We start from the raw sequence: 19,695 nt of genomic DNA, 5'->3' as shown, positions 1-19,695 counted from the left end.
ATTCATTGCTTCAATGGTTCTGTACTTGGTTTCTTAGCAATTATATTTGCCGCAAACTGTACACTTTGGCACAGTCTTTATTTCAAGTATATGTATTTATCATTCACAATACTCAGGCCAGGCCTGACTAAATAACCCCGATGCAAACAAAAGTCTTTTAAAAATAAGATACATTAATATTGCAGAATTGGTGCAGGATTGATATTGTATAGTGTTTCAAAGAGAATTCTGCAATAGCAGATTAATCAGGAATGATCAATGCTTTAACTCAAGTTGTAATCGCGAGTTATATTTATAACAAACCTATACGAACATTTCGAATGGGAAATAAAGCGGTTGTCCGGTTAGTGCAGTTGTAAGTGCACTCGCTTCTCACCTAGGCGACTCAGGGTTTGATTCCCGGCCTGGGCGCATGTGAGTTTGGTTTGTGGTCATCAAGTCGGACAAGTGGGTTTTCTCCGGGTACTCCGGTTTCCCCGACAACACAAGACTACACTCTCGCGCAACATCGTGCCAACAAGAGTAATTAATATAAGATGCAATAGCTTGTTTCACAATCGCTGTAAAATAAATAGGTTTAGACATAAACTAAATAAAGCGGTTTACATAACTTCAGTATAATATTTATCAACTATAAAGTTTTCGTTGATCGACAGGGAAGAAACCAACATAGAATGTTGTTTGAAACTGATGTCATCAAATGTGTATTTATGCCTCAACTAAATCGATATTGAAAAATAAATCTTTAAAGCCAAACACTTAAACAAGTAAAATATAAACTACGGGAAGATAAATATTTACCAACAGAATAAAAGTAGAAACGTTTGAATACTACGGGATCTGAGTCTTCATTTCATAACTATGACATAAACCTTAAAGACTTAAATAGCAGTCTAATTTGTAGATACCTCCTGTTTTCATATTGATTATACACATTCTTTTCATGCAGAATAACTCCAACCAAAATGTCAATTACGTATGCTTTGTACGTAATATTTGTTGCCAAACTCGAAATAGATTGCCTTCATTTTAGACCGTGTAAACACTGAATACAGTCAGACGGATTCGATTCCCGCTAAATCTCAATGACATCTGTATCATTGGCCACTTATCGTCCACATATGTCAGTATGTTTCTATTAGATACTCACCACACGTATTCTGACAGACAATACAATGTCACCTTAATACCTCTTGATTTACAAATTTAATCTCACTGAATCACATTCAATTTTGTAAGAAGACTACTTTTATGAAAGGATTTCAATAATGTCGCTGTTTTCTACTGGTATTTCCGAATAAAGTGGTGATCTGATATCTTTATGTTTAATTTTTGTACAAAGGTCTTCTGTTTTCACAAAACCAGTTAAAGTGTTTTAATAAAGTTAATATCGTCACCTTAGTGCAATAACTCAATAACTGCATATAGATATAGAAGCAGATATTGAGTTCTTGCACTAAGGTGACGATCATCATGTTTTATTAAAAATTAACACCGCAAATAACGTTGAATCAAAAATGTTCATTGCATATATAAAATTAATTATGCATTATAATATCAAGATAGGGACAATCTAATGATAAAACACGTGAGTACATATATAGCAGTTTCAATTTAAGCGTCTGGTTTATTGATTTAAAAAAGTAACAGTCGTACCGACGTTAAGTGTGGTTAAATCAGTCTGTACGTTGTGTCTTCTCTTTGTTGCTCCGAAGCACTTTGCTGTTCTTTTCCGTTTTAAAATCCTTAATGGAAGGAAAACCACGAGTTTTGATATCCAGTCAATGTCCTTTTTAACACCTTGCCTGTATTAAAAACCATGAGGAATAGCTACAAGTTCCTCACCATTCGCAATGTGGATGTTGCTTCTACCAAATTGCTGGAAAAACTTACAGATGTAACGGACGTAAATTCCCGTTTTAACGATTGAAGCATGTACATGCTAGGGCGAGCTATGATAGATGACTGTCTGAATGACTATATCGTACCGTTGAACTGTAATTACTGTTGCTCCGTCCAAATCATTTGCAGGTGATGTCAGTATTGGTCGTTTAGTATTTCAAATTTATTCATCAGCAGTTAATAAGTTAGTTTAACAATATTCGTCATTGTTTTCAGGTTGATGGAGGCTCTGTTGAGGTTTATATTTTTAACTATTGACAAATGAGGGAATAAGTGTGAAACTAGTTAAATCCCCAGTGAGCTCGTGTTCATGTGTTCTCGTACTTCAATGACCGTTCCAATGCGATAATCACATTATAAATATATAAAGCTATTTTGATGTAGGTGTAGTATGCTTGTTGTGTTTGTTATGCTCAATCAACGTCAACGTCCATTAAAAGGAGTACAATATCGTCATAAATGTTTAATTCGGCACCTTTAATACTTTTTATTACCCAATTTGCTGATTACATAAATTGTCGGCAAAAGCTTTGTTGAGATTATTTCAAATGTTCAATTCAACTGTAATAAGCTCACTTAAATTATCATCATTAAAATATTAATATATATCGAGTTTGTTAATATTCACTACAAATCCAAATAAGATATATGTCGTAGTAAACATCATGCAGTGCTCACCAGAAACCCTGTAATCATTGGAGACTTGTAACATTATATGGATAAATCCGACATGAGGGCAGGTGCGAAGGCCGGTAACGAGACTTGCTTAGTGCATGGGAGTCGGATTTTAGATAGTTAGATAGCACGACAAACACAGTTAACGATACTTCAACGTTCACAGAAATCACGAGCCCGTGTCGGAGGTAACACTTTGTATCTTGTAGAGAACTCTGTTTGACAGAACCAACAACTTCAATGAATCGTACAACAAACAAACTTAATTTAAATAACATACCACTTTTAGTTGAAAACTTGAGTAGTAAGCCCCTAGACGAACGCATTAGAAGGCTCCCTAAGGTGATAATTATTGGCGTGAAAAAATGTGGGACCAGAGCCTTATTTGAATGCCTGAAACTTCACCCTCTAATAAAAGCCCCCGGCCCAGAGCCTCACTTCTTTGACAGAAACTACCACCGCGGACTTTACTGGTACAGGTAGAGCCCTTTTTCTTTTTTTTTCTTTTGTGTGTATGTATTTTATTAATACTCTTTTAGTTTTTTTATATACATTATTATATATAGATGATAGCTATACGAGTAGTGGCATTTTTCTGTAAATATGTTTGCATTTATTTTTTCGTTAATTGTTTAAGCATGATTGCATTTACGTCTGAAATTGATTCTATAAACTATATAATAAAACATGTATTTAGAATTGTTTTAAAATGCATAGAGATTAATTCGATTTTTTCGCAAATGATAACTGCCCCTATTAATTTCACTTCGCGTATGTTGCATTCATTTTTTGTAAATCAAACGCTTAGTGTGATTTTGTAATAATAGAGTAAAACAAGGATTGAGCTGTAAAATAAAATTATAGTAAACGCGCCGTAAGTGTAGTTTTTTGCGGTGGATACTACCAATAGATTCAAACAGAGATTATGTGCATTTGAATGCTATATTTCAGATCAATGATGCCAGCAACGAAGGAACACGAGATCACCATGGATAAAACTCCAAGGTACTTCGTGTCTCCAGACGTACCAGCAAGGACGTACAACATGTCTCCAAATACTAAACTTGTTATAGTTGTTCGTGATCCAGTTATAAGAGCACTATCTGATTTCACTCAGGCAGTTAGTAAACATGAGGTGGAATCTAATATGACCTTTCGTAGGAGGGTTTTACGTAGAGATGGTGACACCAATATACACTCGTCAATCGTTCAAACGGGAATTTACGTTCGCTACGTCACAAATTGGTTGAAGTATTTTGGAAGTAGCAACATACACATCGTCAGTGGTGAGGAAATTGTTACAAATCCTCTAGCTGTGTTAGGGACCGTGCAAGACTTTATTGGTGTTGAAAGAGAGATAGATGGAAACCTTATATATTTCAACAAAACGCGTGGATTTCCTTGTATCAGGATATTAAAACTAAAAAGTACAACAAAGTGTTTTGGAGAAACTAAAGGAAGAAACCATGTACAAACTGATTCAACAACACTTAAACGTCTAAACGACTTTTATCGTCCCTTTAATCAGTACAGTATTTGTTTAAATTGATAAACAAGACGTTTCAATGGAATCTCATACAAAGAGAACAGTAATCATTAGTGAAGTGTTTCTTGAATGCTTGCTCGCCATTACGTATTAAAATGTTTTATAATAACATTTGTGTAATCTAGATGCATTCTGATGCGCAAACGTATTAATATTCATGCTGAGTATTTTATACGATAGTTTTTGTCATTCCGACATTTCAGTATATAACGTGTTTCGTATATAAGAAACGTTGAATTGGAAATATGTAAATACTTTACTTTATTGTCGCAGTTTTGAGAACATAAGAAGTCGCTCATTCAAACAAAACTGGATGTAAGTATCGTAGCTATCATATCACACCATACGAAACTTCCAGTACAAATCAGCAACATATCTAAGATCCTGTTAATTAGAAACCTTCTGAAAAGATTGATAATATCTCTAGGAGATTTACGTTTTGGCCCAAGTGGTATTAAAGTGGCATTGTCTTTTCAGTCAGAAAACGTGCGTGGAATATTTGATAGAGAAAAACTGACATCTGCAGACGATTCAAGGTTAATATTCGAGATGTTATTGCAATTGGGCAGAAATCAAATTCGTGTTTGTTCATTGTTTCAGCAAATAACACGTTATAAACATACTATATTGGCCTCATTTTGCTGTATTGTTTTTCGGAAGTTTTCTCAATGAAATGGATTTGTACATAAAACTTTTTCGCCAGAAACAGGTACTTTTAGTCCGTGATCTTAGTCTTTATAGTTTCCATCATTGTTATGATATAATGCACATACCTCTTCTACTTCTAAAGTTTCAACACTTAGTCAGTATATATATCCTAAATGTAACTGAATTTATTCTTGTTTGATAACCTTCCTGTATTGGTTTTAAAATGACATTTCAGAATAAGTTTATGTTCACTTTCCCCTCTTTTTATGTTAAATATATTTGATACTAGAGTTACATAAACAACTTCATACTGCTATTTCGAGAATGCTATCGGTATGTTGTCAATATAAATCGCGATTACAACTTCCTTCGGATCATTGATCATTCTAAATAAATCTGCTCATATGCGAAGCTCCCGTGGACTGTGTCAGTGCATTCATTGCCTTGAACAATATGTTCCGGATATCTAAACCGGGCTCAATCAGGCAGGCATACACAAATATTCGCAGTTTATTTCTAATTGACAACGATATAACAGCGTTGAACAAAATCAATACTAAACAGAAATCCCATTGAAGCATTATCCAATCTCTATCCGGCGCCAATTTTGCATTAATCATATATTTGTTCTTAGTTTGTTAAACAAAATGAACCCGGGTTGGGTCAAATTGACGCGACATACTTGTAGAAAGACAAATGGCGTATTTGATTCTATCACAAAGAATGCAATTTGATTAGTGAAGTGAGTGAGAATGCGTAAACGCAAATATACAGTACTATGTATTTACAAGAACCGTTCTATTGCACACTATGCTAAAATAATGCTCTAAAGTCTCAAATATAAACACACAATTACTAAACCACTGCTGATTCTGAATAATACCTTGGACATACTTGTCCATATTTTATCATTCATGTTCCATTCAATCTTCAACCAATTGGTCATCACCTAGTCTTGGCAGTCAGATATTTTAAGACATTGATCAATTTGACTTTGTCTGGTCACCGGACACGTTGAAATAAACATATTTCAATTTCTATATAAATGTAATTACACATACGACTGTGCATATTTTATTGATACGTTTGATATGCGTTCCCTCATATTACGTCTTGTAAATGCTATCAACGAAACACATTTGCTTATTTTATTGGTTGAGCCGTTGTGTTCGATACGTAAATCATATTTCAGTGCATGGTTGGGACATGTGTGCCTAATGGCAATTTAAACCTGTTAAAGCCTCAGTAGACATGTGTTTCAGTGCACTCGAATTTCACTGTCAAATCCAAGGTGACGATCCAATCATTTATCGATGAAGCTATTTTGATACGTTTGTGTTCTGTGCGGTGTGTTTGTACATAATTATGCTTATGGTGCATGTGGTGTTTCTATGTGTGTGTGTGTGTGTGTGTGTGTCCAGGTCAGGGTCGTTTTGGTCCTTGCTTTGTGGCTATAAGCAGGGATAATAATTGTTTTCTTACAACTGGTTGTGTCAATATAGCTTTCAATGCATTTTGATTGTTGCAATAGCTAATTTCAATGGATATACTTAGAAAATCATTGGATGCAATTTATTTGTAATTTAATAGTATAATCTTAATAGTCGCTTTTTCTACTTCTTCCGAAGAAGCAATGTTAGCGAATATGATCGATAAACGACACTAGGTATTTAGTGGTTAGAATACAAGATCTCTAAGATATGCTTGTTGACAATCAGCAACAATTCCTTAAACGTTCAGGACATTGAAGCATGGTTGGTTGTAATTTAGTTGCAATCAGATGATATTCACTAAAATATATGGCTATCACATTGAATATTTGTCGCAATATTTATCTTATACTTAGTTATAATGCCATGTTACATAAATTCAATAAAGATCATTCTAAAACAAACGTTAAAAACGTCCTTGATTACGTCTGCCTTTGTCAAAATGAAAGAAATTGCCACTAAAACAGTTTATACTGATGTTATGCAAAGTAAGAAATCAACAATTTAAAACATATATTGCAGCTTTAGGACTTTAAGAAGGTAAAGCTTTAATGGACATGTCGGTAAAGCATTGATTTGGCTATATCTGCTGTCACAAAAAATCGAAAATACACGATGAATATTAGTGCGTGCTTGATTGAAGCCGGTTTAGATATCCGGAAAATGTCGTTCTAGACAAAGTATGCACTGACACAGTCCAGAGGTGATTGCATATGGGCTTATATACCCGGAATGATCAATGTTTTGACTAAATTTATAGTGACGGGTAATTGATGAAAACGTTTTTGTTCATTTGTTCTTTGTTTGTGATTTGTTTGTGAGCGTAAGTGATATATGTACGTCTCAGTGTTGACAAAGGAAAGCAATACAATATGATAGAACTTAACTTTATATAGCAGTGTTCTATTTTAACACGTTGATATAATAATACTGAACGTTCAAACCTCATCAGTAAATACATCTCGGAAGCCAAAGGCAAACGCTCACTGAAATGACATGAAAGCTAAAACATTATAACAACATAACTCCGAATCGGTTGACTTTTAAATATCTGTAACTACTACAGCAATGAATCAGTGAAGCGTCAGACAAAACGATGCGGTTTTAATATCTTTGTAGCACAATGTTAAGCTCCCACGTACACATCAGTATTGAGTTATCGGTCTTCTACCATAACAGGATTTAGATCCGTAGATTGGAATTATGGATTGTTACATTCAATCCCGGTTAACAATCGTTATAGAAAGATGAAGTATTTGTCATTTTTAAAACCCCTTTACGAATTAATTTTTAACGATAACAAAAGTTAATATTTAATAAAACACAATGATTGCAAGAATCAACCACAAATTATAATCAAGAAAGACTATTTCTTTTTGTGCAGACTTTTAATTGTGCACAAACCGATATTTATTTCCACTGCTTGAGACTAATGGCTTTCCGATTGGTAATATGGATGACACTATTAAAATAAGTGATGATCTTCGAATAAAAAGAATAAAAATAACTTTTGTAACCATTACCAAGCTCACCTTGGTGATATGAATCAATTAGCGTAAAAGTTATGGAATTAAATTATAATTTTATATTATAACATAAGGATTAAACATATATTGTTTATAAATTAAGTGATTTATTTGATCTTCATTTAGTATAAACATGTTTCAGATATATATCATAGCTTTACATTGCATTATCCATGCAGTCACACTCACTGTGTGTCCATTCGTATTATTCATTTTGATTATTCTTGCAATTTATACTAACACATTGTCTGCCATAACTGTTTACGTATGGTGTTATACTCATGACTTCGTTTAAATATATATATTGGTTTTCTTTTAGAAAATGCTTAAAAAAACGTTTAACTTGTTTAATGGCGGACGGGAGACGTTTAAAAGGGAATAAATATTTTTTTGAAACACTTGTATAATATTAAGACTTTGATTGCTTATATTTGTAAAAAACGCCCCGATCCCTGGAAACACATACAACTTTATTAGAGTAGATACGTCAGCTCGTCAGTCATTTATACAAAGCTTATTAGAAATGTAATTTTGTCTCTAAGAGACGGCAGTGGGTTTCTTTGATGTGTCAGAAAAGGTATATGTTTAGTTACTGTTAAATCTGAGAATGGTGTACAGTTATTTTCGATAATGTGAATATTTATTCAAATATAATGGAAACTATTGAAAATAAATGATAAACACAGCAATTAAAAGAACATAGGTCGAACAAATGACGGCATTCCCTCATTCTAGTTCGGACTGTTACACCCGTGTACCGAAAAGAATTACTTTTAAAGGCAACGCTTTTTCCAGTTTTGAGCTGTTAAATTTGTCATGGAAAATTAAAAAACCAAGCAGAGGTAAAGATGTAAATGTTAATATTATAAACGGGGTCAAAATAGAAAAAAAAAGGATTTCCAATGTAAAATTCTCTCCAATATCTAATGTGACTATCAACTGGCTATCAAATTCAATTGTGTAAGTTATAGGCACGTGCAACTTACCCTGGTTGTAGCCTTTCAGAGTATACTAGCAAAATAAATGTACAAAACGGTAAGTAGATACTGCAGCAGAAATACTAGTCGACAACTCTTTGTATTTGTTAAAGTTAGCCGAAAAGTATATCAATTTGCCAATATTTACCCCATATTCAGTATTAACTGTTTTCATCAATTAATTGAGTAACCCATCCGAAAAATAACCTGAAGTCAACTGCAACAAGCGACATTAAAACGGAGTGTTCATAAATTGTTTTTATCGCAACCAATAATTGACATTACTGGCATTAAAGAAATTATTTAGCTTGCACTTTACACTAGCGCAAAATTAAGCCAGTTCAATTTAAACCTGGAAATAAAACAAAAAATCGGGGCACTTAAATTAATTGATGTTATTGGTGGATATGTTAATACCACAATACAAAATTATTTGATCCATATATAGGATATAATCGGCACATTTGTCATTTCAATGCGAATGACATTTTCAACAAAAGTTGTTACTATTTGCATTATGAACTAAGGATCCATTGAATTAGCTTTAAGAACGTCTAAGCGTATTGAAACAGCAGATTCAAACGTCTGGAGAGTGTACTTAGCAAATGCTATTAGCAGTTATGTAAAGGTAACAAATATGCCTTCCTTTGCATTTGAACCTTACAGGGTAGGTTTACCAAGCAGTATCCACTGAGCCTCAGCGTTTTCTCTGAACTTCAAATGGCATACTTTGTATGTAAGAAGCAATTCACTCTTACGTCCTCTTTGAAATCACACGCTCGGTTTTTACGATAGCCTTTGGCAACTATCATTATATGATACAACATAGAGTGCAAGATTATATCGGTTAGTAAACGAAGAGCTTATCCTTCTAAAACTACAGGTGAAGTAAACGTTAGATGGCATGAAGCTAACTCTTAATGATTAAGAATGTGCGGAGTGAGCGTAGTGAACGAAAAATTATTTATAATAACACTATTACATTTTAGGTCATATTCATTCATTCCATTCAAACGTTTTGTTTAAAAATCTAAACAAGTACTGATTACAGGAACTTCAGAAATCGTAAAGACAGTGTTGCTGACTCAGTTTGTATGAGGTTTACTGCTTATGTCATAGGGTGTGACTTTTATACAACAGCCGGGCCACCTCTGACCTCTACTGGGCGGTAGATGGGGAACAGAACAAACGTGAATTCGTGCCAATCGTTTTAATAGTACCTATACCATCGACGTCATCGTCATCCTCCTAAACAATGCATATATAATAAAGTAATCTAACATAGAACATGTACAAATACTCGAACACAGAATTTCAGATAAACAATGGCGCGATCATCAAACAATACATTGAAACAATGTAAATATCTCACGACATACAAAAACCTATAACACTATAAATCAATACAAAGATAACAGATTATAATAACGGGATTAAATGAATTACCTGCAGTATTCTAAATAAGTAGCTGCATAAATTGGATAGAAAAGCACCGTATAAAAATGGCGTCGTACGTGAAGATTTATTGACTTAAAAGTGAAAGTAGTAATAAGTTGATTGGTTAATTTAAAACACTGACGTATTAGTTTTAGGTTAATATATACTATAACTCGATATTTAACAAACTACACTACACTATATGTAAAAGTTACCAAACCTGATAATTTACGGGACGGAGTAATAAATGAGAATTAGGGTATTTTAACAAAATACGAATAAATATATTTGTAACACTTTTATTGAAATATAAAAGTCACACCCTATGACACTTATGTTACTCCAGAGCACTTAGCTCTACCATTTTAATATCCTTTTACAAAGAAATCCACACATTCTGTTAAAATACACCAAGTCCTTTCTATCTCCCAACACCTTTAGAGTCTTGCACGATATCCAACAAACAAAGAGAACAATCTATCTAAGTTCATCAACACTCACAATGTGGCTTTTACTCATTCCAAAATACTAGAAACTGTGTGTGATATGGCGAGCGTAATTAATCATTTTAGCGATTGGCGAATTCATATTGATATATCCATATCTACGTAGAACTCTTCGTTTAATTTCACTTCACATTTACTAATTTCATGAGTGAAATCAGATATTGCTCCGATCACGGAGTCATTATAACTTGTACAAGTTTAACGTTTGTAGACATGTTGTACATTTTTGACGGTACATATGGAGTTACGAAAAGTGACGAGCTTTCTTCATAGTGATCTCCTGAGTGTGTGTTGCCGGCATCATTGACCTGAATAACAAGATTTGGATATACTAAAACTATCCTGATACTTATTTATAGTACACGTCGTATAAAACTTTACAACAGTAGTCTTAGCTTTAATATATAGTATATAGTTTGATGCTACATTCAAATTCATTTTACATCATCACAGACAGTGTTTCATTTCCAACATAAAAGTCATAAGTAAGGTTAAGTTAATAGCGTCAGTTTATCATTTTCTAATCCATCAATTGTAACGTCGTGTATTAAGAGAATAAACTCTAAAGTTATATCTTCAAACATCTTGTTGTTAATAATAATTATGACATTCGACTACTTGGCTAGTCCTCACTCCATATTGGTTTCATTGTATTATTAAATACATCGAACGTTGCTCTATATTAAAGAAGATCTCTTACTCCCAAAAAAGATTTACAACAATTAAAAATATTGTTTAAATATTCCTTAATGAATGAATAAATGTCGAAAACAATTGTTCTTATGAAGGATACCGAATTTAATTTGAAGGAAATGTGCATAAAACATGGTATTTCTGGCTTAGGAGACTAAAGTAGATCACAGTAATCTTTTAGCATTCACCAATCATTATATTTGCGCTTTCTGCTATCAAATACATAGTTACAATTTTGTTTTCAGTTTTTTCCATACATGCATTATTTAGTAGGTAGTTAAAGATTTATCAGTCAAAATTGATGTTTGTGATACACGTGTATGTACTGATTTTGAATTAGAGCGTCACTTTAATATTTTTAAAAATGGAAAATTTGCTATTAATTCCAAACACGTTCACACATTTTCTTTAAGGGTGACACGACCACAGCGACATTTTATGTGTTCAAATGAACTCCAGAAAGAGTCTCAATAGCAAAATGAACCAGTTTTACTTTGAAGGAAATGCAGTATATTGATATTTCACGCTGTGATGGAAACTCTTATAGTGTGTGAAGTTGTTTTTGCCAAGCATCAATCGTGCGTTGTAAGAGTTAACTGATAAACAGACAAACAAACGAACACTATGTTGCTCGTAATTGTGTCTGCATGCCCATAAGGTGTGATGTTGATTCCCTGGTGGTATGACCTATACTTGCAAAATGTGCAAATCAAATCTATTTTTGAGCGACAAATAATTGGATAATATCTTTAAGACAAACATCATGACAGGTATTTGAATGATGGTAGTGTTAATTCTGGTCATAAGAGAGTAAGAGACTTCTTATTCCACTATAGCAAATTATAGAGTTTTCAATACAATTATTTTTTAGCTATATTTGTTATTGTTTAAATACCGATTCATTTGTCCCTTAAAAAGCTTTAAAGATGGTGGCAATATATTTTGTTCGCACAGGGTGGTAATAAGTAAAGTAAGTACACACTTTTTTTAAAACGATTGATTTTACAGGAAAGACGACGCGAGTACAACTATTGTTTGACAGTCTGTCTCTGTAGTTTCATTGTATTACTACTGTTATAAGACTATCATAGCGAGTGCATCGTCACAGGATAAGGATTAATGCAAGTAATGAAATGACATTATCTGTACCAGTCGATATGGCAGTGGTTTAAACTGTCAAGTAAATGAGGCTCTGACCAGGTGATTTTTATAAGCGGGTGAAGTTTTGAGTGTTCCAATAGAGCTCTGGTTCCATACTTTTTACTCCGATAATTGTTACCTTATTAATCCTCATAATGGCTTCGTTTTGCGGCTAACTGCTCTGACTTTTAGCTAAAAATTATCTGTTATTTAAATTAAATTTGTTTGTAGTTTGATTCACTGAAGCTTTCGTTGGTTCCGACATTTACAGGTTCCTTCGAAACAGAAAACGTTGCCTCCGATACGATCTAGTGATTTTCTTTCTTTCGTGGTGTTTGCTACGTAATTTTAAATGAAATATCCACGATAGTGAAACAAGAATATGGTAGACGTATATTCACTTTTCGACAAAACACTTTATCTAGAAAAGAGAAATCTAGATAGATATATCCTTGTTTGCAAATTATTCAGACCCTTGTACAAAATACAATTTTTACCAGACGAAGGTTTTTTAGATCTCATTACTTGACGGCATCTTTTATGCTTCTACAATTAGTTTCTTGGAAACAATTGTCGATAAAACTATTGGCGAGGCAATTGGAAGCCACTGTTCAAACGAAGGCAACAGTATTTGACATCGGTAGCCTCGACACCTCGTCTCCAATGTTGTGTCGCTCTGTATTGGCAAAACACATGCAGAGTATCGGTTGGAATAATACCCTTAATAAATCGTCATTCGTTCAAAAAAAGCACGGTTGGCATTTTTGGTATATGGACTAAATAATTAAATCCGTATTTCCATGGTAAATATGCAAATATGTAATACAAGTTATCTATCATTAAAATCAATTATTCAGTTTCAAAGCGGTAATCCCATCAGTTATCGGTAATCTATTTTTGATGAGTGTGTGATCTGCTGTTGGTGTATTTGTGTAAAGGGTGTTTTATATGTTTGTGTCCTTTGGGTCCTTGCCTTATGCCCCTAAACAGGGCTTATTTTTGAACGTTTGACTACTTGTCTTGTCCCTGTAATCTTCATTGTATAATTCATACCTTTAAAATATTAACATTGGATTATATTTGTGTTTTGGTGGTTTTATAAGTATATTATGTATTATAAAAAGTTGACAAGTGTTGCTGTCAATATAATTACTGTGACCAACATTTTAAACGTCACTTATTGTCTACAACAAAAGACGCTGAAGCTTTTTCTAATAATTATTATGTGAGATTGTTGGTTTAACACACTATTGGTTTGTATAGCCTTTGATTGAACAGCAGAAACAGTCCAAAAACACAATCAGTTGTAACTGTACAGTAGATAATTATGCAATATGATTTCCTCTGGTGCATTTAGGTATTAAAAAAAACCTACTTACCATAATTTAATTAATTTATATATTTTCATTGTTCTGCCTGCTCTTGCATACTGTTCCCACGTATACAAGTTATGTAAATACACACTGTTTAAACAAATTTAAAAAAAGAATAATGCACCTCTTAATTGACTTACTTTGTTCTTATTTGCTACCATGTTATATAAGTTCTGTCAATTAGTAACAAGTCAAATCGTTTGTTCATTAGCATATTGACATAAAAAAACATCGCCGATAAATTAGTGAGCTCGCAGACGTATGAAATAAATTCAAAAGAAAAAACAACATCCATTATTATCATTGAATTAAATTTTAAAACAAACAATTTTCACAGAAGACCATGTTTTGTTTTGTTTATAATAGCACAATAATAAACATACTGATTTATTAACCCCGTTAAGTGGTCAGAAGACGGCTAGCATTCTTTGTATATACGTATTTTGGTAATATAGGCAGCTATTTAAAACAGGACTAGTATTTACGATTGTTTGACAACATCTAGTGTTTGTAAAGCAACAACACTTTCTTAAATATGCAGCCAATTTCACTGCATTTCCTTAGTTTACTTTTTGTTCACATGTTTGTGTTATTACGACAGTTTATTTCACAATGCATCAACCATATATCGGTTGTCAGTTAAAGTCGCGCCCTTACATATTACCGTATTGACAATCTTTTTATATGGAAAACAATATAAGACAAAAGTACAAAAGCCTTATTTTTAAAGATGATCTTTACATTGAATGACAAACTTACCACAATGTGCTTCTAACTTATTTTAACGTGCATGGAAATCATCACAAACCTATCAAATACAAAGTTCATGTGATCAGAAATAATATTGGCATACGGTTCTGCATATTTCTTAAAATCATCACGAGCTAAACGGTTTTTCTTTTACTACCCGATATCCTACAGGTGTCTTGACAATACAGAGCGACACATAATTGGAGATGAGGTGTCGCATGGCCGATATCCAATACTGCTGCTGCGTTTGAACAGTAAATGCCACTTGCCTCGCCAACAGCTTAATCGACAATTGTTTCCAAGAAAATAAATGCTTTTACATTCAGAAGCTGTGGTGTAACGATCTTAAATGCTTCCTTCTGGTGAAATGTATTTCTAATTGTGGACTTACTTTTATTGAAGACACGGGGTATTAATCTGGAATTGGTATTTCCAGATATGGTAATTCGTGGAAAAGTGAATATATTTTATATCTGTATGTTTGTTTTATTTACGTGGATATTGCTGTTAGATACAACGAGAAACACAGTTAACGATACTTCGATGCTCACAGAATTCACGAGCCCGTGTCGGAGACAACGTTATCTATCTCGTAGAGAACTCTGTTTGACAGAACCAACAACTTCAATGGATCGTACAACAATCAAACTGAATTTTAATCACATACCACTTTTAGCTGAAAACTTGAGTAGTAAGCCCCTTGACAAACATATTAGAAGGCTTCCTAAGGTGATAATTATTGGCGTGAAAAAGTGTGGGACCAGAGCTTTATTGGAATACCTGAAACTTCACCCTCTGATAAAAGCCCCCGGTCCAGAACCTCACTTCTTTGACAGAAACTACCACCGTGGACTTGACTGGTACAGGTAGAGTCCTTTAATTGTTTTTTTTTTGTTTGAATGCATTTTATTATTACTCTTTTAGTATTTTATATACATAATTATACATATTTATTAGCTATACGAATATTGGCATTTTTCTGTAAAAAGCAAAACATGTTCGCTTTCAATGTTTTATTTATAGTATAAGAATTATTGCGTTTACGTCTGAAATAGATTATATTTACTATATAATAAAACATGAATTTAGAATGGGTATAAAATGCACAGAGGTTAATTTGACTGTTCCAAAAATTATAACCACATCTAGTAATTTCACTTCGCGTATGTTGCATTCGTTCTTAGTAAATCAAACGCGTAGTGTGATTTTGTAATAATAGAGTTATACAAAGTATAGAGCTGTAAAAATAGATATTATAGTAAACGCGCTGTAAGTGTAGTGTTTTGCGGCGTGTACTATCAATAGATTTAAGAAGAGATTCTGTGTATTCGAACGCTGTTTTTCAGATCAATGATGCCTGCAACGAAGGAACACGAGATCACCATGGAGAAAACTCCAAGGTACTTCGTGTCTCCAGACGTACCAGAAAGGATTTACAACATGTCTCCAAATACTAAACTTGTTATAGTTGTTCGTGATCCGGTTATTAGAGCACTATCTGATTTCACTCAGGCAGTAAGTAAACACGAGGTGGAATCTAATATGACCTTCCGTAGGAGGGTTTTACGAAGAGATGGTGACATCAATATACACTCGTCAATCGTTCAAACGGGAATTTACATTCGTTACGTCACATATTGGTTGCAGTATTTTGGAAGTAGCAACATCCACATCGTCAGTGGTGAAGAACTTATAACAAATCCTCTAGCAGTGTTAGAGACCGTGCAAGACTTTATTGGTGTTGAAAGAAAAATAGATGGGAACCTTATATATTTCAACAAAACGCGTGGATTTCCTTGTATAAGGATATTAAAACGAAAGAGTACAGCAAAGTGTTTTGGAGAAACTAAAGGAAGAAACCATGTACAAACTGATTCAACAACCCTTAAACGTTTGTACGACTTCTATAGTCCCTATAATCAGTATTTGTTTAAATTTATAAACAAGACGTTCAAATGGAATCTGATACAAAGAGAACAGTAACCATAAGTGAAGTGTTTTTTGAATGCTTGCTTGCCAGAAATCCTGTAACTGGTGTAACATGAACAATACTGGAAGGTATTATATATTTTTATGTTCTATAATTACATTTGTGTAATCTAGATGCATTATAATGCACAAACGTATTTATATTTCTGCTGAGTATTTTTATACAATAGTTTTTGTCATGGCGAAATTTCAATTTAACGTGTTTCGAATAAAAGAAACTTTGAATTGGAAATATATAAATATTTCTTTTTCTTGTCGAAGTTTTGAGTAAATAAGAAGTCGTTCATTCGTACAGAATTGGATATAAGCGTCATAGCTATCATATCACACCATACGAAAACTCCAGTACAAATCAGCAACATATCTGAAATCATGTTATGAAAGAAACCTTCTGAAAAGATTGCAAATATCTTTGCGAGATTCACGTTTTGGCTCAAGTGGTATTAAAGTGGCATTGTCTTTTCAGTCAGAAAACGTGCGTGGGGTATTTGATAGAGAAAAACTGACATCTGCAAACGATTCAAGGCCAATATTCGAGATGCTATTGCAACTGGGCAGAAATCAGTGTTTCAGCAAATAACACGTCATAAGCACATTATACTGTCCGCATTTTGCTGTATTGGTTTTCGGAAATATTCTCTATGAAATGGATTTGCACATACGACTGTTACGCCAGAAAAAGGTTTATTTAGTCCGTGATTTTAGTCATTGTTCCCATTATTGTTATGATATAAAGTCACATACCTCTTCTTCTTCTGAAGTTTCAACATTTAGTTAGTTGTTATATCCTAAATATCTCTCAATTTATCCTTGTTTGATAACCTTCCTGATGTATTGGTTTTAAAACGACATTTCAGAATAAGTTTATGTTCACTTTTCCCGCATTTTTTTGTTAAATATATTTTATTCTAGAGTTACATAAACAGCTTTATAATGCTATTTGGAGAATGCTATCGGTATGTTGTCAATAAAATACGCGATTACAACTTCCGTTAGATCATTGATCATGCTAAATAAATCTGCTCATATGCAAACCTCCCGTGGACTGTGTTAGTTCATTCATTGCCTTGAACAATATATTCCGGATATATAAACCGGGCTCAATCAGGGAGGCATACACAAATATTCGCAGTTTATTTCTAATTGACAACGATATAACAGCGTTGAACAAAATCAATACTTAAACAGAATTCCCATTGAAGCATTATCGAATCTCTATCCGGCGCCTATTTTGCATTAATCATATATTTATTCTTAGTTTGTTGTAGCAAAAATGAACCCGAATTAGGTCCAATTGACGAGACATACTTGTAGAAAGACATATGGTGTATTCTATTTTATCACAAAAGTGCAAATTGATTACTGTCGTGGGTAAGAATGCGTAAAGGCATATACAGTACTATGTATTTACAGGAACCGTTCTATTGCACATTATGTTAAAACAATGCTTTAAAGTTTCAAAAATGAACACACAACTACTAAACCGCTGTTGCTCAAAGCAACTTGAATGCAACATTGGCGTGACAGGAATATTAAGTTCATAATTAGTCTTCTTGCTAACTTACAGACCATAAACATAAATGGAAGTATCGGACAGGTAGGATATTGATGTTTTGTCTATGTTAAAAATTGTTATGTAATTTTCTATCTTTAACTTCCAACTTTGAACAAAATCTAGATAACCCACCCGTTGTCATTTGATTGTGAATAATACCTTAGAAATTCTTGGCCACATTTTATCTTTCATACAAAAACGGTTATGAACTCGCTCGTTTATTCCGTTGTAATGGTTTTCTAACCTTATTTTTCCTTCAATCTTTACCAAACTTGGATCTCACCCAGTCTTAGCAGTCAGATATTTTAAGATATTGATCAGTTTGACTTTGTCCAGTCCCGGACACGTTGAACTAAAACTTATTTCAAATAATTTAAAAATGTGATTACACATACAATTATACGACTGTGCATATGCTACAGATACGATTGTTATGCGTTCTCTCAAATAAGGACTCTTGTGAATGCTATCAACGAGACACATTTTATTATTTTCAGTTATGGTTGAGCCGTTGTGTTCGATATGTAAACCTTTTTGCAGTGCATTGTGGGACAGGTGTGACGTAATGGCAATTTAATTGTTGAAGCTTAAGTAGACTCGTGTTCCAGTGAACTCGAATTTCACTGAAAGTTCCAAGGCTGTAATCCAATCATTATCGATGGACTTATTTTGATGCGTTTGTCTAATATGCGTTCTCTCAAATAACGAGTCTTGTAAATGCTATAAACGAGACACATGTGCTTATTTTATTGGTTGAGCCCTTGTGTTCGATACGTCGTAAACCTTATTGTAGTGCATGGTTGGGACATTTGTGGCAATTAAAACTTGTTTAATCCTCAGGTAGACTCGTGTTCCAGTGAATTTGAATTTCGCTGACTATTTCCTAACATGCTTATTACAATAAATGTTATAACACGATTTTTAACGGCATACACTACAAATAAATGTCTCTGTAGACGCATCATATGCCAAGTTAATTAACAGCTGCAAACAAGATTAGTATCCCTAGCACATGGTTAAAATCACAATCACACTGCATTGGGACTGTCTATAGCCCCAAGAACTTTCTGGGAAGGCCTGAAACGAATGTGAACTTAAGTAAAATGTATATGTCTTAATGTTGACAAAATAACGCAATAAAATAAGATTGGAAACTTTATAGTGATTTTTTATGAGAAAACGCTGAAAAACCGTTTCTAAAACATTTGAATGACGGACGGGAAAATATTAAAAGGGAGAAAAGAATGTTAAATGTTCCTTTGAAACACATGTATAATTATAACTTTGATTGATTATATAAGTATGTGTTTTTGTAAGTGTTACCAGAGGACTCCCCGATTCTTGGTAGAACATATGTTCGAGGGATAAAAAGGAACTGCATTTGAGTGTACAGGTGTTTGTCAATCAGTTACACAAAGCACCTTTGCAATGTCACTTTGCACCTAAGAGACGGTGACTTTGAAATGCCCGTACATCGGATTTGAACAT

The 19,695-nt window shown here is 33.5% G+C and overlaps 1 protein-coding gene across 1 annotated transcript; it reads left to right on the top strand.

Annotated features, from left to right (window-relative positions):
* Positions 1-15,290: 15,290 nt before the first annotated feature.
* On the top strand, positions 15,291-16,646 carry LOC128214346 (heparan sulfate glucosamine 3-O-sulfotransferase 2-like). Its single transcript, XM_052920769.1, has 2 exons — positions 15,291-15,529; positions 16,010-16,646. The coding sequence occupies exons 1-2, from the start codon at positions 15,291-15,293 to the stop codon at positions 16,644-16,646; spliced, it is 876 nt and encodes a 291-aa protein (XP_052776729.1).
* The last annotated feature ends 3,049 nt before the right edge of the window (positions 16,647-19,695 follow it).

This window comes from Mya arenaria, chromosome 2 (assembly GCF_026914265.1).
Source record: "Mya arenaria isolate MELC-2E11 chromosome 2, ASM2691426v1".
NCBI lineage: Eukaryota > Metazoa > Mollusca > Bivalvia > Myida > Myidae > Mya > Mya arenaria.
Note: the sequence above shows the minus strand (reverse complement) of the source record. Positions and strands in the feature narration are given on the sequence as shown.

Excerpts from the sequence above, each read along its gene's own strand:
- LOC128214346 (XM_052920769.1), top strand. The coding sequence starts at position 15,291 with ATGGATCGTACAACAATCAAACTGAATTTTAATCACATACCACTTTTA. Across the intron at positions 15,530-16,009 it reads CGTGGACTTGACTGGTACAG|ATCAATGATGCCTGCAACGA; the intron begins GTAGAGTCCTTT and ends GCTGTTTTTCAG.